Consider the following 23,159-nt stretch of genomic DNA (forward strand, 5'->3'; position numbering starts at 1 on the left):
GTATGGCATACCGGTGCCACACACACACACACACACACACACACACACACACACACGGGAAAGGCGGAAGCAAGAGGGCATCAAGTCGCGAAGCAAAAAGGTCCGCGTGATTCGGCATGGGCAATACAGCGAAGAGAGAGATGCTTGATAGAGGAAGCAGTCACACCATACAGCTCAATCGACCTGCCCTTTGTAAACAGCACTCACGTTTCACGATACCACAGACGCGGAGAGAGAGGCACCAGTACCTTACCAGATATGTGCCAGGGAGGAGCGACCCACGTGGGCCGTAGGGAGCAACGAGGAATACTGCACCCCCGGGAAGCAGGCGATACAGAGAAAAAAAAATAGAAAAGTGGTAAAGACGAGAGCAGCAACAGGCAGAGCAGCCGAAAATGAGACTTCGCCCATGTGTCGTGTATAAGCACTACCGCCTCTTTCTGCAGCAGAACACAGCACCTGTCAGGAAAGGAAACCACACGCTGATTTAATGCGAAAAGGATGCGAGAGAAAGAAGAGGAAACAATTCATAACGAGACAAACACAAAATGAAAAACGGTGCAATGGGTGTGGATTCGGCTGTTGGTGGGCAACCATTTCGCGTCGCCGGAAGGACAGCGCGCACGGCAAGATCTACACTGAGAGACACCACTGCCAAGCACGATCCAGTGGCTTCCAAAGAACCAGCGCACCTCCGCTTCGTCCATGCGCTCTCCGGCTGGTGCCACAATGGAGACACATCTGCTAGTAGTGCCAGAGTGGAGAGCTCCGTGCAGCCGCAAAAGTCCAATGTCGCTAGCAACGGGCATGCACCAAGCTCTTCAAGGCAACTCACGCCTCTCCGAGGGGCACACCATCGCTCTCAGTCGCGGCAACTCAGCGACTGACGAAAAGGCCCTCACTCCCGCGCATCCACTGATATCGCGCCACTCGAGCTTCATGGGCATCTTTGATGCCCAGACGCTGGACACGTCAGTGTATGAGGCGCCTATCTCCTTCACTTGTAATAGGTCTGCTAACAGAAAAGAAGCGTGCCGCTCTATGCACTGGTGCTGCTTTCAAAATCTCATGCTGCGTACACGGTTTTTGCGCGTCCACTCTACTCGCCAACGTGTCCTGCTGCTCAAGATACCTCAGTCGCTGCACACCGCCCAGCGGTGCAACATTGCGCAGTAGTGCGTACCGTTCTAGTAAGACCTCCAGCATCAAGCATCCCTGCAGCCCCTCACTACTGCGAATTCCAGAAACTCCTGCTAAGACGCCTCTGAGGCGTGGCGCTCCTGTGAGAGGGAGCAAGGGTTTTGAGCCCCACACAACCAATGAGGTCCAGACACTCCAGACAGGGAGCGTGTGTCGAAGCTCGCAATGCAGTGAGCGCCTGAATTAAAAGAGTCATGGCGCGCTTCGGAAAAAGGGGCCCTGACAACGGTAAGCGATCGGCCATAGGAGGGCATCCGTGAAAGGTCACCGTCTCCAGCTGCGGACATGTCTTGAGTGCATCAATGCTGAACAACATCGTGCCTCCAGCTGCGAGCAACCGAAGCTGCGTGAGGCTTCTCAGTAGTGAAAGATTACGCAGCTGGCGACAGCCTTCTAAGTTGAGCGCCTTGCGCTTGAGATACTCGCACAGCCCTTCGATGCTGCGTGCACAGGCAGATTGAGGACTCATGAATGTCACCTGCCGTAAGCCGGCGAGCGGTGCAAGGCTGGTCAGCTGACTACATCGGTAAACCTTCACAAACTATAACGGTGCACATCCGGAAGGCTCCTTGATAGTGCGCGAATAGCAATGGCTGGCGTCGATAATCCGAGGACTCTGAGCATCGTCCATCGGGGTGAGACTTGGGAGCTCTGGCCAGGAGAAACAGTGCGCCTCAGTCAGCGAGCGACACACGTCGAAGCCTGCCAGCGTCGCCACTGAACCTCTCGGCATGAGTAAGTCTATCGAGTGCTGAGGCAGCAGGAAACTCCCTCGTGCCCTGCTCCGCCCTGCCTTGGCAGCAAAAGCAAAGGCGTTTCCAGCATCGAATCCATCAATGGATGTTCAAGGTGGGTGGCATGCAGCCGCTGACGTCCGAGAAGCACCAGTTTAACAGAACTGACGGAGGAGCGTCAGAAAACGCTGTGCTTCAGGAGTCGTCGACGATCGCCTCCAGATGCTCCAGCACCGTCCCTGACAGCGTGATGCCCGGGCTGTTCTCACAACGGTGTACCACTCTCGACGTCGCCGCCACATCCAGCGGCGACGAGAGCATCCGGAGCAGTGTATCCGCAGACATCACCCTTGAGAGGAAGCGGCATTACCTGGGCCAGCAGGCAATAGGAGGTGCATCGGCTAAAGAGGGAGGAGGGGAGGACGGTTCACATCGCGCCGCCCCGCACCCATTTTGGCGCTCTGATGCATGGGTTGCTCCACGTGCAAGGGGACGCTCAACTTATCCTTGAACTTGTCATAGCCAGTGACAATCAGCTCCCTGAAGACACGAGCTTTTAGTAATTCTGCAGCCAGGGTGAGATGGCTAGTGACTGGAGTAAAATGAAGTACTTGTGCGGGCGGGTCCACCTCTTACGGCTTCCAAAACCTCCCTCAGCGTGCAAGACGCGTCGTCGTGGACGCTGCACTCCACTCACTATTAGGGAAGAGAGCCACCATGCGTTCGTTGTGACCGATGCGGTCCGGGGCATCGTGTACGCCTGCCAGTGTGAAGCATAAAGCAGAGGCAACACAGGAACGCATAAGATGGACCGAGATAATAGGGAACGAGACCGTGTGTACTGACAGGCAGAACGCATTTCAGCAGAGGAGCAAAAACGATCGTTGCGTAACGGTGCACGTGTCCCCTCAACAGGGGGTAAGACAGGGCTGCGACTGTGCAGCATTGACAGTGCTACGCGCAATGGGCGTTCATCGGTTCTGCGAGAATGAGACGCGTCCCTACCGCCCTCCTTGCTTGGTTTTTTGTGGTCGGTTCGTGTTCTAGTGAATCGCAACTCAGGCACGGCAGAGAAGCAGTTTGCCAAGAGCACGAACGAAAAAAATAGAGCATGGCGTACCCTCATGTTCACCTGTATCGTGTGCTGATGAACGTTTCACAGGCACTTCGTTTTTTCCTTTCCTAGGAAGGAACTGTAAAGAGGCGCGTGTCGGCGTACTTACGGAATGAGAAATGATTCCGGCGCTTGCATACCGTGCGAAGCTCACCCTTTGATCGCACATTCAGAATAAAAAAAAAAAACTCCTTGTACTTCTGTTTTGCCCTAGTAGCGTAGCGCATAGACTTGCACAGATGAATGAGAGAGATCGATACAAAGCGAGAAAAGAGCAAATGGTAGGATTGTTCATCGACGCACGTGGTTCTGCTTTGTCTGCTTTGAAGGAAGCAAAAAAAAAAAAAACACGTCCTATTGACTCTCTACTGGGTTCATGATAGCTGGCAACTTTGAAGCTGCACGACTCCCGACATCGAACGCCAGGCCGCTCACAAGCCATAGACAGTAATAGGATGTGTATCCAGCAGAGTAATACTAATAAGCGCAGATCGAAGAGCTCAGAATGAGAAACTCAAAAACAAATACAAGGAAGCAGCGGAGGCTGATAGTGTTGGCACTGTGTTGTCCCACAAAGCGCGTAAACTTTGCTCGCAGTGTAGTGTACCTCTGCGGTGGTATTTCCAGCTGGTGCTAGCTTTGCCTCTTCGTGAGACCAAAAGGAAAAGGAGGCTGATCGCTACCCCACACCAACTGCGCAGAGATCCTGCTACAAATCAGGTCATCAGCGTTCGAAAGCGAGCGAGGACAGAATAAGCAAACGGTAGGCTCACCAGACTTCATGGTCAAATAGCCCAAATACCCAGTGGACCTCGACGTCCTTGGAAAAGAAGAGAAAAATGCCACAACATACACAAGAAGCAAAAGCTGTTATGAAGATCAGCTGAAGAGAACAGAAGCTGCAGTCTGAAAAGATCAATGTTCTCCAAGACGGTGCGTTGGGTGCGCATGCACCACAGCTTTCTATCGGAGAACCGCTCGCAACAGGTGCCGCAGATAGATTAGCGGGCTATGGCAACAGAGCCTACAAACGCGGTCCTGCCAACGCCGAATTTCCTAAACGCAGTGTACTTCATTTAGCAATATGGTGGTGCAGCCCTATCTGAAAAAGAGGCCTTGGTGCCAGCGCACCCGATGGTCGGTGAACGCACGCAGAGAAATCGAAAAGAAAAGGTGAATAAATGTTGGAATAAAGCATAACTATGAAAGCAGCACGACCCGCTATCGGACATGAGGGGCGGTGGATAAGAAGGAGCTTCTGAGGATATAAACAACGCACTAAGTACAAGTGAGTGTTACACGAACAGAACTACGGTGACAAACAACAGCAACAGAAAAAAATACGTTTAGGAAGCGCCGCGCATCTGCATCGCTTACAGTGCGATGAAGGCGCGCCACTTCTTTTTGTGCCCCAGTCTTTCTTCATCGTCACTTGTGCAGTCGCAGATCCCGTTCATGCGGTTGCTCATTTTTTTTTCGTTGTTTCATGCAGCCCATGCCTTGGATGACGAGTTGCTAGCAGCTCTTGCTGTGCTTGAGCATCGTGTTCGTGAAGATCAGGTCAACGACCGTACCAAGCGTAATGCCTATAGTCGCGTACAGGGCTCCGATGTTCATGCCCATCTCGCGGCGCGCCGCCCACACGTCGTTAAGATTGCGGTGAATCGCCTTTATCTCCTCTTGCTCGTCGTTGGTGAAGTCAAGCCCCAGATTCTGATCCTCTGAGGCAGCGCCTGCGGTGTCAGTTTGCAGGTACTTGGGCATGACCTCGTCGCTGAGCTCGCGATCCAGCCCAGTTAAAGCGGACTCCGAGCGCACGCAGTCGGCAGTCTTTCTCGTCAACTCACTGCGTCCGGCATCCCCTAGCCCGCTCGAGTCGTGGTCCCTGCTCACCAGGTACGCCCTCACGGCCTCGTTCTCCTCGCGCTCGCGCAACATCGTGCTCCGCTTCAGAATCAGGTAGAATACATTCACGTAGGAGGCACCGCCCATCAGCCCAATGAAGATCATCCACGCAAACAGGATGAAGGACAAGCCAATCTGTCGGCTCTTCGTGGGAGACCTGATGTACAGCACCCTGGCCTGCACGATCCAGCACACCGCGTTGATTATCTGGATGATCGAGATGACGCCCACGTACGGGATCTGGACGATCAGCAGCGAGCTGCGCGAGATGAGCACGCCGACCTGGTAGCAGAACTGGGACACAACGTACGAGTTCTTCACCCAGAAGTTGTCCTTCCAAGCTGGCTCACAATAGAAGCTGAACGGCGCCATCAGCTGCGCAGCGTACTCAGCAATGTACACTACGGCAAGGTTGAAGAAGAACCAAAACATAGTGTTGTGCATGAAGATCATGTCGGGGCCGAAGTCGCGCCACCAGCGGCGCAGCCCGTTGTTGGGCGAGCAGCATCCGCACACGACGCGGCAGCACGGGTAGTACAGGCCGTCGCCCTCCTCTGGGCTCGGCTCGGGCTTGTGCACGGCCGGCGACTGGCTCCACGACACACCGCGGATGTTTACGATCATCTTGATTTCGTAGACCTCCGCCACGCTCACGATGTCGCTGCGAGCAAGCGCCTTTTCGCGCAGCATGGAGATGTGCTCGTCCTCCTCCCCTTCCAGACAGTGGAGGATGATCTCCTCTCTCTTCCCGCTCGCGTGCGTCGCCACAAGAACCTTGTGCGGGGACATCATGCCCACCATGAAGCACAGCCAGTAAGCAATGCACAGAGGCGTGGACACCAGGAAGGTCTGTTGCTGCGTCAGGCCAGCGCTGGTAAGCCCCAAGAAGATGAGCGACGCGGCGACACCGGAGAGGCCCGTGCCGCTGCTCCACGCCCCGACAATCGAGTTCGGATAGCGCTGTAGGAAGGTGAGCATCACGCTCTCGCCATAGCTCGCGGCCGTGCCAAGCAGGACAACGCCAATCAGCATCACGACAAAGGATGACACGTTGTTGTGTCGTCCCATTGGTGTCGCGAAGCTGACAAAGAAGATGCCCAACAATGAGGAAAGCGTCATCGCCGTGATGCGCACGTTGTAGGATACGCGTGTCGCAATGAACATGTTCAGAATGCGGGCGAAGATGCCAAAAAAGATGTTCGCCCACGTGATGAGGGCCACAAGTCTCTTGAGCCCGTAGCCCTCCGCAAGGCTTGCGGCAGCCGAAATGACGAGGCAGTAGTGAAAGTTATTGATGAAGCCCACCAGCCACAGGAAGACGCTGTTGCGAATCATCGTGCGCTTGAAGAGGCCGTGGAGTGTTACCATGTCACGCTTGTAGCGATCGCTCTCCTCGATACCGCTTGCCGGACTGTGTGCGAGTGAGCCAGACAGGTTGCCCGCTGCGCCGGCTTTTCGGCACTCTTCAGTGGTCTCGCCATCAAGAACGTCCATTTCGACTTCCGCCCGGCTCGCTTTGGCTGTCTCATCAACGTCACGTATCGATCACCTGCGGTGGGCAGGAGTTGCACGGCTAGTGCTGGGGAAAGGACAGGTACAGGGAGTGAAGAGAACGAGTCGTGTTTTCGAGAATGACAAGGAGCCCCGATCGCGTGTAGAGTCTTTGCTTCGAAGGAGAAGAAGCTTGAGTAGGCTTCGGTGTGCTATCATTGTAAAAAAAAAAAAGCAAGCGGTAGAGGACGAGGAAGAAGGACCGATGAAGCGAGAAGAACCTTCACAACATGCTCATTCTGCCGAAGAGCATAAACTAAACGCCGCTCTGCCCAACTGACCACGCGCTCATCGCATGGTGCGAAGCCGCCGTAGACATGCAGTGCAGCGATGTGCCGACTCACTCATGCGAGCACCTTCTCTGCCTCAAACCATGTCCACCACCCGCTCCGCTGGTCGACTGACAGCCGCACATAGTATGCCTGTCGCCACCTAGGGCATCCCTCACTGTGACTCCGGCTAACCATACCAGTAGGCATCTAGGGGTGGGTAGAATACGTTTGAGTCACGCTGAGACCTCACCCATCGTATGGGTACTACAAACACGCTCACTGTCGCAGCATTCTCCGACACAGTGCCGCCCAGGACCCGACCCTCAGCATCGGCAGCGATACATCGCGCTAACATCCCTGCGCCGTAGGTACCTGACCCTGTTACCAGCAGGAGCAATCCCTGTATTGGCAGGGATAGGTGGGTTGCTTGGCTTCCCCACACGGAAAGGGCACAGAATCCTGGATACCACGCTGAGAAGCCTTTCACTATCAGGGGCAAAAAGAAGCAGAAGAGTATTCACAGCACCTGTCAGGAAACCGTTGTTTTTTATTTCGATGGAGTACCCTCACGCAATGTCCATCAGTGAAAGTCGTAAACTTCGTACTCCCAACATGCGTCGGTGTGCCTGTGTGTGTGTGTGTGTGTGTGTGTGTGTGCATGGAGCCCTTTCAGTTTCCTGAGTGGCAACAGGGCGATTTTTTTTTTTGCTTGGTTGGGACATGGATAGCTGCGTCGGGCTTTTGCACCTGAAGAACATGCTTAAAAAGCAGGAGATGGTGAGCACCCCCCAAAAAAGAGAGCATGACGGTGGTGAAGACAAAAAGAAAAAGCGTGCACTCATTTGATGCACCAGTGCACTCCGCATTCGTGATGGGGGCTAACTGGGAAAAAATACGAGCCTTGAGAGTAAAAACTGAGGTGGCACACCGAACTGGCGTGCCCGTATATGGTTCCAACTACTTTGAGTGAATTTGCGAAACGATTTACTCCTTTATACTCCAGCGCTCGCCCCCCTGATGTTGACATCGATGGGTTCGCTGCAGTTGCGGTGAAGCACCCCTTCCTACGGCTCTCTGGCCAACGGATACATTTGGAGAGTCGTCTGATTCCTATCAGCACTGCACCTCTTACAGAACCGTGGATCACATGTAATTATCTTGGCATTATGGTGCTGCTTTTTACAGGTGCATCAGATAAAGTGTCTCTCACTCTCTCTCTCTCTCTCTGCATCTTCAGTCGGTGAGCAGCAGGATAGTTGAGTCTCTTCCTTCTTTTTTTTTTGCGGTGTGCAAATGGCTTCCAAAGTAGCGCATAGCATGCCAGAGAGTACGTAGTAAGACTGCAAAGCGTGCTGAACTAGAAAAATAGCGCCACGAAAAGCTCAAAACAAGAAACGCCATCGCAATATAAAAGCATCACAAAGGTGAGGGCAGAAGAGCAAAACTCTTCTGTCTGTGTACATGGTCTTTTCCGCTGTCCACATTAGAGAATGTGATGGGGTAAAAAAAAAGGTAGTATGTGGCACTTAGAAACTGATCTGCTGAGGCATAATGTGGTCTCTGTGTGGTGTGAACACAGTCTACGGAGAAAGAAGCGGGCGTGCATCACAGAGGCGCTTGCGAAACTCAAATCTGAAAAGAGAGCCGTGCATCATTATGGTGCACCACACATGCTGTGTCGAACTAAACCCCCAATTGGCGAGTGGGGAAAGAAAGCGAGCCGTGGGTAGTAGATCAAACAAAAGGGTCATTTACACTTTTGTGGAACAACCGGCAGTAGTGAGCACCTACGCAAGCCTCGTGTCCTCGGTGAACGGCATGTTTCGATGTCTGCGTGACATCTCTAACTGAACTGCCTTTCACCTTCAGAGTATGAAGCGCCGGTGCTCCACTAAGGGAAGAGCAAAGGTGCGTATAGTCGCTTACAGCAAAGTGCGGCTGAGTCTTGCAAACGGAAATAGTTGGTATGTCTTCCACTGCACTGAATCAGGCCCACAGCATTTTTTTTTCTTCAGTAGCCTCACTGAAAAGTGACAGGTTTCCTAGCTCAATGCGCCACGCAGCACTCAGCTTTTCGCGAAGATAACTTCGCAGTGGCCCCATGTTCCGCACTCTACCCGAGTGGCTAAGACAAAGATCTAGTTCAACAGCAGGGTGTGTTTAGTTTGCCTTTGCGGCTTGTCAGCTCAAGTTGGCTCGGTATTCAACAACACTCCTCACCATCCACTGTGGCCAAAGCGCCGTCTATAGCACCGTTGCAAAGTGGATCAACGGCCTTGCGCAGTGGAGCAAGCGAGTGCAGATGCTGGCGCCACAAAAAAAAAAACTTTCCAGTGTTCAGCACGAAGCAAAATATTTCACGTTGCATAACTCACTCCAGGGGCGCCCACCGAATCTCTCGAAAGGACTCTGAAGAAGCAGAAAGGTTGTTCAATCTAGCACCCGAAAGTGCCATTTTCCGGCTTGACAGTCGTGGGTTGCTGTCATATATATATATATATATATATATATATATATATATATATAATCGCCCAGCTGCACCCAGTACACCCTGCCTTTTTTTTTCGTATCAGGGCAGATATACGCTGGACACTCACAGAACCGCAGCCCCGACGTGACGTACAGCCGTCATTCATCTAGCGCGCCTCCTTGCACGGAAGTAACAGTGATGGCTGGCGTTTGATCCATCATTTCCAACTGTACAGTGGCTTTGCTGAAAGCCTGTGTCCCACACCTCTGTGCAACGAAGTCTTCTGGGATGGATGGCCAGGGAGGAGAGACGGCCGTATTTTACTAGAACAACTTGCAATATGCACAAGCGGGGCACCCGTCTACAGGGAGAGGAACTGGAAGCTGTACTGCTGCCGGAGCACTACCACGGTTTTGGGCGTTTCTTAGTCTGTGCTAAAGGCTACGCGGAGACCCCCAGAGGGGCTGTTTCTCAACGCGGAAGGGAAGAGGCATCGCCACCGCTGCTGCCTGCGGAAGTTCAGCACTCACTATTATAGTACTGCCCGCAGCTGCCGCTATTCCAAGTGCTTGGATGTGGTGCAGAATAACGCAACAAGAGGACGCTACGATGTTGAGACGAAAAAGTGCAACAGTGAAATTGAGTGACATGCAACTCTAAGAGTAAGAAGCCGGAGAAGAAGCAAACCACCTGTGGGCTGCTACACCCGTGCAACTGATGTCTTCGGGCAGGCGTGAGTGTCTCTCCTGTTAGGACCACATAATCCTCTGCGCCTGCTTGCGCGACGCCGCAGCAGCACTGCGACCGGCAGTCCTTGCTTCACATGGAGTAAAGCGGATTCAAGTGCCTTGTTGAGGACATTCTGGCTTCCTTTCTTGCCGCCTCACCGTCGTCCTTTCCGCTTTAAGATGGGCGAATGGGTCTGCATGGCCATCTCAGCAAAACGAGAATAATAATAATAATAAATGTGAGCCACCGTGTATGACGGAAGGGGGGGCAGCGGGGCACAGTAGAGCTCGCTGTGGTCAAGCCGTGTTTCCCAAGGAGGGGATAGGCAGCCACTGTCTGCTTTGTGCCAAGGATTCAGTTTGCTCCTTCGCACAATGGACTCTGCAGCTTCTATTCCGAGGTAAAGAGGCTTCACTCTACCGCTTGATCCTGCCGTTAAAGCGTAGCATATACCCTGGGAGGCTGTGCTTCCCCTTGGTTGCTTTCAGCCCCCGCGTTTCGGTCTAGTCAATATTTCTGAAGTGATGTAAGCGAGGTGGCCAACTCAAATGGGAACCAAGGCCGCGCAACCACTTGGCTTTTTCACGTCTGTATCGTTAATATTTTTTTTCTAGGGGGGATAGAGGGGTCTCGATCGAGTTGCGCGGCAGGGAGGCTGAGCCAGCAAAAGCTATTCAGCTTGGATGGCTCTGTGGAAAGGAGGAATATTGCATGCTTTTCTCGGTCGGCCTCACAACGTCTAGAGCGATTGGTGCGTTGCTGCAGCGCATCACAATCCGGGCAGTTTGCCATAATGAAACAAAGGAAACAACTCTGTGAATAACGCACGCGAGAACGACGTGCTGATTGGGCATCATTGAAGACGCCTTGGAAGCGAGAGATGGGGTCATGGTTGGGCGTCTGCGACGCGAGGTGGTCTTGGGGTGTGTCGATCCTGATTTCGGCAGCCGAGAAAGAACAGCCCTCGCAAGAACCAAGCATGGCCACTCCTCAGCACTCGTGCAGTGGCATGCGGCCGGTCGCCAGTCTGCGCGTCAACGGATCACTAAAAGCGCCAGCCTCCACACCTGCGGCGGGCAAGTCGCGTTGGGTTGGTGGCATCAGCAGGTCCTCGTTCATGGCCACGTGCTCCATCGGGGACTCGCACCCTACCGCGAGGCCACGCTTGCGCGTCGGCTTGCGGACGTAGTGATCATAGAAAGACGTCGGTCCATTGGTGACGCGATCGACACACGCCTGTGTCTCGCTGTCGTACTGCGCTTCATTGATTGGCTGCATGAGATAGTCGCTGTCCAGCATCGCGCACACGCGGTTGTATCCAAGGAAGTTCGACGCGGTCGGTGGGCTCTGCAAGTTGATGGTGACGCCGACTTCCTTACAGTCGAGGACGACCACCGCGGGTACAGCGGAGGGTTCTATCTCAGCCATGACCTCGCCTGCGCACACCAGCGTTCAGCAGGAAAGGAAAGGAAAAAAATAGCTAGTGAAAAGGTTTGACAGCCGCCGTGCGCAAGATCAAAAAGCAAACACAAGAAATAGGGAGAGCGGATGAGCAACGCGCACGTCAACTCCCGACTCAGGTTGTAGCACAGTAGAGAGAGAAAAAAAAAAACGTGCCGGTCGCGACACGACGCTGCATACACTAGAGTAAACGGCTATAGAGGGAAAAGGGGGAGGAGGAGATACACAATGCGAAAGGGATGTGAAGCATCGAGAACGCGTGTCTGCAACGGCGCAGAGGGATATCTCGGCACGCAAGCACTCGTTTGTAACTTTGCAGCCAGCGGGAGAGGAATACCGAGCAAAGCCCGAGAACCCATGTGAGCACTACAAAGCAGGCGGAGAGGAGAACGCGCGGTTGCCCACATCCGTTTCACGGTGCGCGTCAGGAGGGGTGTGAAGACCCTCTCCCGAATAACCGTCGTTCCTTGCCAACGTTGCAGCTGTGCTTCTGCTGATAACTAAAAAGAAACAAAAAATGACATTGCAAACCGTTATCTGCTCAGTAGACTCGAGGGGGTCGGTGTGGCCACGTATGCGAGCGCGTGCGAGTCACCGGAAGTGACTGGGTGGCGCACAGGCCTAACGCCGGCGGCGGCGGATCATCTTCTTCTTCTTCTTGGCCTGGAAGATGATACCGTCGTGGACCTTCTCGAACCACTTCATCGCCTCCGCCTTGGTAACGTGGTGAGAGTGGCCGACGCGGCTGCACTTACGCTTGCGGTGCGCCACACGCTCGCCGCGGCGACCGAGGACGACGTAGAAGTCCATGCCGTAGATACCGGTGGAGGGGTCGTACTTGATGCCGAGGTCAATGTGCTCGTCGATGCCGAAGCCGAAAGAGCCGGTGTCGGAGAAGTTGTAGCTCTTCAGCTCGAACTCCTTCACCTTAAGGCCCTTCTCCAGCAGCTCCTCAGCCTTCTTCCCGCGGACGGTGCAGTGCACGGCAATCTTCTCATTACGGCGAATGCCGAATGTGCGCACGGTCAGGCGAGCGCGGGAGAGCACCGGGGACTGCTCACAGAGCTGCTCGAGCACCTTCGAAGCACGCGTCAGGCGATCACCGCTCTCCCCGACGCAAATGTTGATACAGAGCTTCTTCACCACGATCTCCCGCATGGGGTTCGCAGCCTTGCTCTCGGCGACCATTTTTGCAGTCTTCGGTCTGATGAACTTTCCAGACGAAGCGCGAACAAGTGCAGGAGAATGCGACAAAATAAAAGAAAGCGAGAGGGGAACGAAGTGGCGAGAGAGAGAGGGGGGGGGGGCAGAAAGAAGGTAAGAGATACAAGTGGACACCATCATGGACACAATAAAAACTCGGATGCAGCTTCTCCGAGCGCGGGCGGCGGATTAGGCGGAATCCCGTCCCCTTTGTGCAGCAACTCCACCCCACCCCTCCTCCCGTACACCTGGGTAGAGAAACGGGAGGAATACACGTGCGATGATGCGCGCACAGGAGGTTGGCACGAGTCTCTATCTTAAGTTTGTTCGTTTCCTAATCCTGAGAAAATGCAGCCAAGCTCCACTCATACGTGCTAGCGAGCGGATACTACGGTGAACTCCACCACTGACACAATAGGCGAGAAGGTCACCTTCTTCCCTCGTTTCTTGGCCGATGCCCGCTCTGGACGACACGGGACTGCACACCAGAAATGCCCCGCGTACTGCTTCGACGCGTACGCGGAGAAGCGCGCTGAGCTGCGTTGCTGCCGTCGCCCGCGACGTCGGTGTTGGTGGCCTCGAGAAAGGGACACCGCCGGCTCTGCCATCGCAGCTGCCTCTAGCAGGTTTTCCCACAGCACCGCCACGGGCGGCAGTCGAGACATTGGGAGACGCTAGCACAGTGCGTACCCCGACACGCGAGCGCATTACGCGAGAGGGAAGAGAGAAAGTGATGGTGAGGGTAGTGGAAGAAATCCAGGAGAAAGGGGGGGAGACGTAGTAGGGTTGGCAAGAGCCCTGTAGGAAAGTGTCTGCATGAGATTGTGTCAGCCGCGCAACGAAGCCTCGCCTTCACGCAGCAAGCAGTGCGACAATTCCTTTCGTGGTGCTGACGCGTGTGAGTTGGCCAGATCACGTCATTGAGTAGTCAGTGGTGGTAAAATGCCTTATGTCCTCTTACTATTTTCCCTCATCGTGCTCTGCTCGATGTGCTTGCGCATGAGGAGGACCTGTGCGCACTGTGGGGTGAGTGGGTAGGCTCAGCGATCGCTCATAATTGCAGACATCTCTGTCAAGAAGCGGAACTAAGGCAACGAAGACGCACATGCAACCGCCAGGAGCACACTCCTCAGCAGCGACCCCCCCCCTCTTCTACACTTCGTTTCGTCGCGCTGCAGCTACGTCACATCGGGCGGAACAAACCGGAAGCGGGAGGCCCAGTACAACTTGTTTGCGTACAAGGATGGGTCTTCGGCAGGGTCGGCGTAGGGGTACGTGAATTCGGTGCCTCCCATCACGTCCCTCGTGGCCCGCATCACAACACAGAAGGTGTCGGCCTTCACGAGGTTATCCATGATGTTCAGGCGGCTATGGCGCCGCAGCAAGGGGCCCAAACGGTGGGTCGATTCCATGTGCACCATCACGTTGGGTTCGGTGATGCCGTGATTAACGAGATCCACAACCGGCACCAAGGATGGTCCGCCAAAGACCTCTTCACCACCTGGAACATCAACACAGCGGCTGGCGCACGCTCGGTGAGCTCGCAAGAGGTCCGCCATGGGCACGTGAATATGCCTGCGGCTCAGGTCCTCGTGTATGTGCGCGATCACGACGCTATTCAACACGTCGATTTTCTTCATGTGCACCATCTTCTCCGGACCCAAGGCAACCGTGAGGGAAGCACAGTCGCCTTCCTCCAGCCGCATCTGGCGCAGGTACGCCTCGAGAGGGCTGCGCGGCTGCATGGCGAGGGCTGTGAACGCCGTTGTTAGCGCCGCCTCCTTCGAGTACGTCACTCTCACACCATTCTCCTCCAGGGTATAGGTGCGTAGAGCGGCAGCGAGCTGTTGGCCCCATGGTGATGCGAGGGCCATGAAAGGTGAGGTGCACGCCAGGCACGGCACCACCGCCAGCACCTCGCCGTCTCTAGCGGTGTCAGCGGCTTTACACACCAGCCCGCAGCAGCCCTTCGTCGCCACGTACTGATACTCCACACATGGCGCCACCATCACATTGAGGCGAGCACTCGCCAGCTTCCACATTCACCTCCCCTCAGCAGAACGGAAGCTTTTCGTGCGCGGGAGAATTGCAAGGAGAGAGAAGAAGAGGAGATTCGTAACAACGTTGCCAAAGGCGTACATCCCCCCGCCTCTTCTTCCAACAACAACACACGGGATGACGGGATCAACCCCGACGACAACGAGTGCAGTCAGGCGCGGAGGCGTGCGATACGCCCCTACGAAGGTGCACTCCAACCGCAGCGGAAGGCTGATGTGCCATGGCATTCCCACCCATCAGTATCAGGGTTTCCAGGTAAAAACGCGCGACGGCGCCGCTAGTGCGAAGATCAACAGTGTGGGTTGACAACATGCAGCTGTCAGCGGCTACGCTTCGGCTTTCAGTGGGCAAGTGCGTGCAAGACGGCTGCGACACCCGACAAACAAAAGGAGGTCAACATACGAGCGAACCGACTCAAGCTCCCCCTCTCAGCAACGTCGCACTGCGGGACGTAAGAGCAAAACGCTTGTTCATGTGCAGCAGGAAGAGAAAGAAGAAAATATAGACTCGGCATCACGCATGCCTCCAAGGAGCAAAGCACTCTCCTCTTTAACTCATCACATCTCGTCCTCCTCATAGCGGGGGTCGTGGCTCGCTCTCCTGAACGGAAAATGCAGAGCGCAGTTTGTCAGAGCGTTCACGCTGGCGTTGCTCAACTGATTCAAACTTCTTCAAGAGTGCTTCTTTCGCCATGTTGGGGCCGACCACACCGTACTCGGTCGCTCGGCGATCGTGGACCTCGCCACGATCACCACCGTCGAGCGCACTCAGACGGTAGCGCTGTGCCATCTCCCGCTCTTTCTCACGGTGCATGCGTTCCAGCTCCCGCTCCTGCTGCATGTGCGCGTTTGACAGCTGTTGAAGTCGCTCCATGAAGTTCTCGGAGAGTTTCTCCCGCTCTGCAGCTGCCTGGTCCGCCATGCGCTTCAGAGCGGCGTCATGAGCCGCCCGCAGTTCTGACTCTCTTGATTGTAGCCGCCTCTGAACATCGGCCTCCTGTTGTACCTGGGCTGCGCGCAGGGCCGCCTCCCGTTCCCGCAGTTCGCGCTCGCGGCGAGAAATGTCGTCGAGCAGCGTCTCCTCGCGTGCACGGAAGCGCTGCTCCATCGTTCCCGCCTCCTCGCGCTGCTGCGCTCGCATGAGCTCCTTGTCACGCTCAAGCTGTTCCTTCCGCTCTCGTAGCTCCGTGTCCATTGCCGCCCTCCGTTGCTGTCCCAGCCTGACCAACTCGTCGTATTCGTGGCGCAGTCTCGCCGCTGCTTCTTCCCAGGTTGCCTTGAGCTGCTCCTCACGCTTCGCAACGGTCTCTAGCATGCCAACGTGAAGGGACTCCACCCGCTTGGTGAACTCATCGCGCGCCTCCATGGCGCGCTGGTCGTAGGCGGCGACGAGGTCGTTTCGGTAGGACTCAAAGTGACTGTATTGATGCATGAGGGCCTCATTCTTTTCCTGCTCACACGCGCCCACTGTATGCCGCATTGAACGCACCACCTCCTCGGCAAACTGCAGCGCTGCCTGCAATTCGCCAGTGTGGACCTCGTGCATCTTGCAGGCCTGCTGAAGCCTGTTGCGTTCCTCGACACACTGCGCGTGGAGGAGCCGGGCTTCCGAAAGCTGCACGCGCGTAGCCTGAAGCTCACTCTCCAAGACAACAAGGCGTTCTACTTGATGTGCGACAACTTCCTTCATACCGGCTTCGCTTTGCCGGAGTTGCGTACACTCACGCGTCAGACCGTCGAGTCGCTGCTGTTGTTGTGTGAAAAGAGCGCGCTGACTCTCCTGGTAAGCGGCGATTTCTTGCTGGTGGGCTGCAATGTCGGCATTCTGGCGAGCAGCGGCCTCGCTCATTCCCCGGAACGCCGCCTCGCTCGCCCGTGTAAGTCGCTGAAACGTGCTCCAACGCTCCTCCATGCTAGGGACGAGCGCTGTGGGGCCGCCACCCTCTTCTTCCGAGGCAGCCGTCGAGGTCAGCACGGGTGGTCCCATCCACCGAGGCAGCCCTAACGTTTGCGAGACAATGCGTCCGCTCTTATTGTTGGCACTATCCACCAAGGCAGTAGTCGCCCGCTGCAGCGAGTGAGCACCGCTTCCATCGGGCGTGGGCGTGGGTGAGGCTGAGCATGCCTTTTGCTTTGTGTCCACCGGCTTCCATGGCACCGTCGCGGGCCGCCACACCTTCACTTCAGGTGCCAGCTGGGACGTGTCCGATTGGAGTACGGGGTGCTCTACCGGCGTGGAAGACATACGCGTGAAGGGAATGCCGGTGTGCGGGTATCTGGAGCGCGCGGTAGGCGTGCCACCTGTGCCGACAACGTCAGATGTCAGCAAAGAAGAAAAGAATGCTACAGCAGACACCCGGGGGGATCGCCTGCGGGGACGGTCCTTCGCCATGGACGTGCATGCGAGCGGCCGTCGAGGAAAAGCGTCGGCAACGTAAGTGCCGAGTCGTTATGCAACAGATCATCACACATGTACAGAGAGAGGGAGACAGGTTGATGTGACGGGACCATGGCACTCACGTGCTCTGCAGTGAGAGCGGAAAATGAGGCTCGCACCTGTCAGTGCAGCCGACATATACGCTGACGCACGTCACTGGTGCCACAACGCTCGACTTACTAGACTGGAGGTTGCTCACGCGAGTGCGAGCGTTTGGGAAAAGGGGACTCTCTCTTCTTTGTGCGGCAGTTGTTCGGTGCTTTTCTTCCCCTTTGCCGTCCACACTTCGAAGATCACTCTGCTGCGCACCTAACAAGAGTTGCTGGTATCGCAGCGCTCCGTGACCAGACGAAGTCGAGGTCTCCCCCCCCACTACCCCTACAACACCGCTACGAGAGGCAGCACAGAACAGGCAAAGAGCCGGTGAGTAAAACGGAAAAAAAAAGAGGGCGACCAGGGGGTACGAAACGAAGCGCAAAGGTGTTGGCAGGAAAAAGACAGCAGCGAGCGGAGAGCACCGCCACCGCTGAGAGAGAGGGTGGGACAGAAGGAGAGACAAGGCGCACAGCAAGCGACCCAACCAAGCCAAAATTGCACACGAGAAGAGCACAGTAAACCCTGTAGCGTCACGGACTCGACCTCGTGTCCTCGCAGTTAACGACAGCCTCAGCTCAAAAGCTACGAAGTAGCGTATACTGCCATAACGACCACCATCATCACCACTGATACTGGAGAGAACCAAAGACAAGGAAAGCGCCAGAGCGGTTAGCCGATTATCTACATGTCTTCCCCTGCAGTTAAGGTTAGCGAAACAAAAAGGGAAACCCCCTTTTGGCCTAATAGGGCGGTGAAGAGCTAAGAGAGAATCACTGTCGTTGTGTAAAACGGAAAACAATTACCGACAGACGGACAGCCACCCACCTTGTCCACACATAATACTCATGAGGAAACAGCACTATGCGTTGTACAATGCCGTGGCAGTCCCTCTAACGTCCCTTTGTTGTGTGCGCTTTGGCGTTGCTCGCCCATCCCTGTTGCCGTCTTTGTTGCACCGAAGTGCGGTCATGCCACGTGTCCTACGCAGTGGCGCGAGCTACAGTGAAGATGTGCTGACTGCTGCTTGCCTGCAGTTTCTTCACCGCCTCCTCCGCACGCTTGTGCGTCGTGAAGGCAATAAGAAACGACCGCGCGCCATCCTTGCCAACCTCTGGCGGTGCAATAACAAATCGTCCGGCCAAGTCGCTCAACAGCGACGCCAGCAAGATTTCATTCACGTTGTGGCCACTAACGACGAGGCACAGCTTCCCTTTGAGCGACGGCTTCGCACGCTGCATCAGAAACTGCAGCGGGTCCATCTGCGCGTCCCGCACCGCGTCACTGAGGAGCACAGGCGGTGGCGCAGTGGTGCCTGTTTTGGTCAGCAGGCATGAACGGTGCGGCTCTCTGTCAATGCCTTCAGAGTGAACGTGAAAGTACTTGGCAAGTGAGTGCACAAGCGCACGGGTCTCGGCGTTCGCTGGCGGAAGTGAAACAACTGACTCGTTCCCTTCGACAAAGTTCATCAGCTGGCGCTCTGCCCGCTGCACCGCGCTCGAGTCCTGCTGTGCAGCGTCCCACAGCATGAGGGAGTAGAGAAATTTCTCGCTCTTTGTCTTGCTGAGCGATGTGAGCACATCCAGTCGGCGGGTGAAGAGGCAGTCGTCGTCGCATGGGACAACCACCGAAAATTTGTTTGGCCCCTCCGCCTTCCGCTTGCCCACCTTGGCACATGGAAGACTGCGCGTCACGCGACCGCAGTTGCACGTGCACCTCAGGTACACCGAGCACGGCGGGCACGGCGTCGTGCCGTGACATGGCTTGGCGCAGCGGTGGCCGCACTCTTCGTGCCGCTGATCGCACTGTTGATGGCACGGATTGGCCTCCTCGATGCATGGTCCACTGTGACAGGCGCGGTCACAGAAGTGCCTGCATGGCAATTCTATCCCGCACTCCTCCTCACACGCCACATCCGCTACACCACATAGCTGCATCACCGACGTGTTGTGCCTCGGACACGAGCGTCGGACGAGTGCCCCGCATGGAGGACACGGTCCGAAGTGGCAATTGTGGCCTACCGGGTGGTTGCACGGGCGTGGGATGCGGCAGGCTCGATTGCACACGGGTGGCTGTGTGCCACATTGCTGTGGGGGTCGAAGCACCGCCGCGCCGCAGTAGCATGTGAGTGTTTCAGTCACGACGTGCACGCAGGATGGACACTGCGCAGAGGCGTGGCAGAGGTCCTCGCATGTGTGCCCGCACGGCAGCGGTCGGCCGCACACCTGAAGGCACATGTGCGAATTTGTTTGAGTCTTGTTTCGGTCTGAGCAGCAGACCACCTTGCACTTGTGCCGCCCGCACGACAGCTTCGTGCCACACTCGTATGTGCAGGTGAAGTTCTGCGAGTCTGCACAGGACAGCCGCTTGCGAACCTTTCGACAGCGACACGACACGTCGACGCGCAACTCACACAGTGGGCAGGCGCCTGGGTGGCACGTCAGCTGGCACCGGTGCTGTCCACATGAGAGTAGCTTGTGGCATACCCGGCCGCATTGCGGAATGGGGTCCGTGCAGGTGTGCCGCACGGTTTCCAGCTCTGAAGCACCACAAGGACAGGTGTGAACGCTGGAGGGGTCGGTAGGGCATGGCGGGCACTGGCCGTCGTGGCACAGTAGCGTGCACGTGTGCTGGCCGCATCGCAGTGTCTTGCCGCACACGCTGCCGCAGAAAAACGTTGTCTCCTTTGTGCAGAGGCGCTGCTGCGTGGTTTTGCCGCAGTAGCAGATGAGGGTCATCAACTCCGAGCAAGGTGGGCAGGGCCCGGTGTGGCAGGGCAGCAAGCACGTATGTTTCCCACACGTGAGCGGGCGCCTACACGGATTGCTGCACGTCGTCTCCGGATCGGGCTGCCCGCATGGATAGGTGTAGGTCGTTGCTCCGCATGGACATGGCTGGGGCCCTACCAGCAGCTGGCATCGCGGGCAGGGACCAGGATGGCACTGAGCAGGGCACCTGTGCGTGCAAAAAGGCCTCACACGTCCGCAGAGGCGGCCGCACGAGTGGGGTGTCACGAGCGGGTCGTACTTCGGCTTTGACACCTTCCCACAGAAGCACAAATCCGTCAGCGGCTTCGGCTGCGCGTGGCGGCACTGCGGGCAGGAAAAGACAACAGTATCGCGGTCCACTTGCGCCCATCGCCGGATGCAGGCGAAGTGGTAGATTTGGACGCACGCATGACATGACCAAATCGGCTGCTGCTGCTTCACAGGCTCCAAGCAGCTGGGGCACTCGTACACCTCCCGCCGCAGCTCATCTGCGACGCGAGCACTACGCTCATCCTCGACGCCAGGGTCCGCCATTGCAGAAACAAACAACAACACAAAAAGCCAGCGGCCGAGGAGCAGAAAGAGGTGAGGAGGGACACCAACGAAGCGCAGCAAACACCGCTGCCACTGACACCGCAGGAGAGCAGCCGCAGAAAAGAGAAAATAACACAATCCAGCACAGTGGGCGCTGCGTTGTCTGCCTGTCCTCCGTTCGCTCTCTCTGTCGTGAACAACAGAGCACAGGGGCGAGGGCACATGCGTTCGGCAAACGGAGCTGCTCTCACCGGCCAAGCTCGAAACAAGTCGATCGAGCGGAGGGTGGAGGTGTAAACACAGCGCGTTCGTGAAGCTGCGTATGCGTATGTGAGTCAGTTATGGTGAGTGTGAGGGGTGCGATGCTGAGCGATCATTCATCAAAGAAGAAAGAGCGAAGCGATGGTGGGGAGGTGATGCATGGGGAACACGACCACAGCAAAGTGGGATGGCAGGCGAGCGGCGTTGGTAATCAGAGGGAGTCACACACGTAGGTGCACAAAACTGAAGCCGCCCGTGATGGTGGCAGATGCCTCGTGTTCACCAAAGCTCTGCCTCACACGGGACCCAAGTGGAGGGGGGTGGGGGAGCGAAGGCGGCGTAATGGAGAGGGATAGAACGCCTGCCTGTGGCTATATGGCGGTGGTGTACGTGTACTAGCTTCTCTCGAAGGATGAGTGGTGGTGGTAGTAGGGGTGGAGGACACTAGGGAACAGAGGAGACACACACTCACCATATCTTCAGCAGTACAGCTGATAGACGTGTGTGCGCCGCCCCCACCCGACACCACAGTAGAATCGAGGAGCAGAAAGAGAAAAACAACAACTGCACCTACACAATGCACGTGGTCTGTAGCGCTATGGAGTATGAATGCGCCGCCCGAATGCGGCGGGTGTGCGTACGCTGATTGCGGACTTTGCTTCATTGGTCACCTTTCTCGTCTTCCTCGTCACGCCGCCGTTGCAGCGCTTTCATCATGCGACGTTTTCCGTCGGTGGTGACCGCCGTGTCGACGGGGAGGGTGGCTGTCGCCCACCCATTGGGCTCCCCTGTCGACTGTGTGAAATTCGATTCTGTCGCTTTAGACGTGGTGGCAAAACTGCTGTCGCCGGCAGCTTCTACAAAGGAGTCGATCCGCTGATGCGAAGAAAGGAATGGTGTGCGAAAGAGGTGCTGCAGCCGAGTCGCTTTCTTGTGTCCCAGCCCTGCAATGCCCGCCCACTCTGACGCCTCACTCATCAGCACATCTGCCATGCATGTCTTCCGATTGGCAATGCGTACCACGTCGCTTCGTGTGACCACCTGCGGCGTCTGTGTGAGGGCCTCAATGAGCATTGGCAGTGGCGCATCCCCAACACGCGCACGCGCAGCCCCGCTAAACTCTAAGGACGTCACTGCGGACGCTGCAAGGCTCGCCAGGTACTGCACCGCGTCGTTGACCGACCACACGAGGATAAGTCCGCACTGCTGTGCCACGCCACACTCAAGATTCAGCCACGAGAGCGTCTCCAGAGGAACCTCGGCAATACTGTTCATTTGTACCATGAGAATCACGGGCTGCGTCCCACAGCGCTGGCGCGCCCCTTGCACGCGGAGCACTAGCGCTGCTTGATCGCGCTGCACCCCGGCGCTCTGCACGTCGCAGTACAGCACTGACGAAGCACCGCATGCGAAGTCGCAGTGCTGCAGCTCTTCGTTCACCTCTACACGCACGCCGCGGCGCTGCCGTAAGGCCGACGTCACCTCGTGATCCACCCACCGTGAACACACTGTAACCACATGGGTACTCATGAGCCTGTGCTCCGTCACGTGGGGTAGAGTGCCGTGGACTGTCGTGGCAGAGCAGTCAAGAGGAAATCACATCAGAGAAGAGGCCCCTCAGATAATACAGTCATGCAGAGCTCGCGTGGCAGCTGACCTGGTGTTTCGCCCCCTCCCACGGTTACTGAGCACATCAGAGGGAAACAGTCCTACCGAAAGTGCACGTGCAAGGGCCTACAAATGCCTTGATTAGAGGTGGATAGAAAAAGAGGATATGAGGACTGAGGAGACGGCAGCGAGAAAGTGGCGTTCGAGGAAAGAACATCACGTGCACCCATGTATGTGTCTATATATGTGTGTGTGGTGGTGGGGAGGGGGAGAGGGGCACGTAGGTCTGGGTGGCTGCGTTGGTAGAGCATGAGCACGCAAACTCAGTACACATCGGAGCAGTGGCGCGTCTTCGAGGCAGAAGGCGGCGAGGAGGCACCGCTTTTGCTCGGATTGTCTACCTCGATATTCTTGCAAAGCAGCCGACTCTTCGTCAAACGGGGTCAACGTGCATCCCCCTCCCCTCACTCACCGGGATGTGTTCTGCAGTGAAGTGCCGATGGGGATGTGGGTCTGGCTTTGCGGGTCTTCAGTGTTTTTTTCTTGCGAGTGCGCTCAGCCTGGATGCACCATATTGGCGTGCGAGCGGTGGGGACTGCACGCGCAGTCATGGAGAGTTCTCCGGAGAGGGGTACGGCGGGCCTGCAGTATGCGCGGAGGTCCTGAATGTACTCGAAAAGCCTCGCCTAGTGAACACGGCTGGACGCCTAGAGCAAGCTCGCTGATGTGTGTCCCCCGCAGGACCCCAGTGCCGCTGCGCAC

General features: G+C 56.2%; 7 protein-coding genes across 7 annotated transcripts; all 7 read right to left on the reverse strand.

Moving 5' to 3' along the window:
- Positions 1–4,563: 4,563 nt before the first annotated feature.
- On the reverse strand, positions 4,564–6,447 carry LBRM_22_0010 (conserved hypothetical protein; the record flags this gene model as incomplete). The annotated part of the gene is made up of 1 exon (XM_001564871.2): positions 4,564–6,447. The coding sequence occupies one exon, from the start codon at positions 6,445–6,447 to the stop codon at positions 4,564–4,566; it is 1,884 nt and encodes a 627-aa protein (XP_001564921.2).
- Positions 6,448–10,965: 4,518 nt separating this feature from the next.
- LBRM_22_0020 (hypothetical protein, unknown function) lies at positions 10,966–11,403 on the reverse strand (the record flags this gene model as incomplete). The annotated part of the gene is made up of 1 exon (XM_001564872.1): positions 10,966–11,403. One exon carries the CDS (start codon positions 11,401–11,403, stop codon positions 10,966–10,968), a length of 438 nt encoding a protein of 145 aa, XP_001564922.1.
- Positions 11,404–12,057: 654 nt separating this feature from the next.
- On the reverse strand, positions 12,058–12,624 carry LBRM_22_0030 (60S ribosomal protein L11 (L5, L16); the record flags this gene model as incomplete). The annotated part of the gene is made up of 1 exon (XM_001564873.1): positions 12,058–12,624. One exon carries the CDS (start codon positions 12,622–12,624, stop codon positions 12,058–12,060), a length of 567 nt encoding a protein of 188 aa, XP_001564923.1.
- Positions 12,625–13,817: 1,193 nt separating this feature from the next.
- On the reverse strand, positions 13,818–14,648 carry LBRM_22_0040 (conserved hypothetical protein; the record flags this gene model as incomplete). The annotated part of the gene is made up of 1 exon (XM_001564874.1): positions 13,818–14,648. The coding sequence occupies one exon, from the start codon at positions 14,646–14,648 to the stop codon at positions 13,818–13,820; it is 831 nt and encodes a 276-aa protein (XP_001564924.1).
- A 622-nt stretch (positions 14,649–15,270) lies between these two features.
- On the reverse strand, positions 15,271–16,683 carry LBRM_22_0050 (conserved hypothetical protein; the record flags this gene model as incomplete). Its single annotated transcript, XM_001564875.1, has 1 exon — positions 15,271–16,683. One exon carries the CDS (start codon positions 16,681–16,683, stop codon positions 15,271–15,273), a length of 1,413 nt encoding a protein of 470 aa, XP_001564925.1.
- A 1,526-nt stretch (positions 16,684–18,209) lies between these two features.
- Positions 18,210–20,528, reverse strand: LBRM_22_0060 (transcription factor-like protein; the record flags this gene model as incomplete). Its single annotated transcript, XM_001564876.2, has 1 exon — positions 18,210–20,528. The coding sequence occupies one exon, from the start codon at positions 20,526–20,528 to the stop codon at positions 18,210–18,212; it is 2,319 nt and encodes a 772-aa protein (XP_001564926.2).
- A 921-nt stretch (positions 20,529–21,449) lies between these two features.
- LBRM_22_0070 (conserved hypothetical protein) lies at positions 21,450–22,319 on the reverse strand (the record flags this gene model as incomplete). Its single annotated transcript, XM_001564877.1, has 1 exon — positions 21,450–22,319. One exon carries the CDS (start codon positions 22,317–22,319, stop codon positions 21,450–21,452), a length of 870 nt encoding a protein of 289 aa, XP_001564927.1.
- Positions 22,320–23,159: the final 840 nt, after the last annotated feature.

The sequence above is a fragment of the Leishmania braziliensis genome, chromosome 22 (assembly GCF_000002845.2).
Source record: "Leishmania braziliensis MHOM/BR/75/M2904 complete genome, chromosome 22".
Classification (NCBI taxonomy): Eukaryota; Euglenozoa; class Kinetoplastea; order Trypanosomatida; family Trypanosomatidae; genus Leishmania; species Leishmania braziliensis.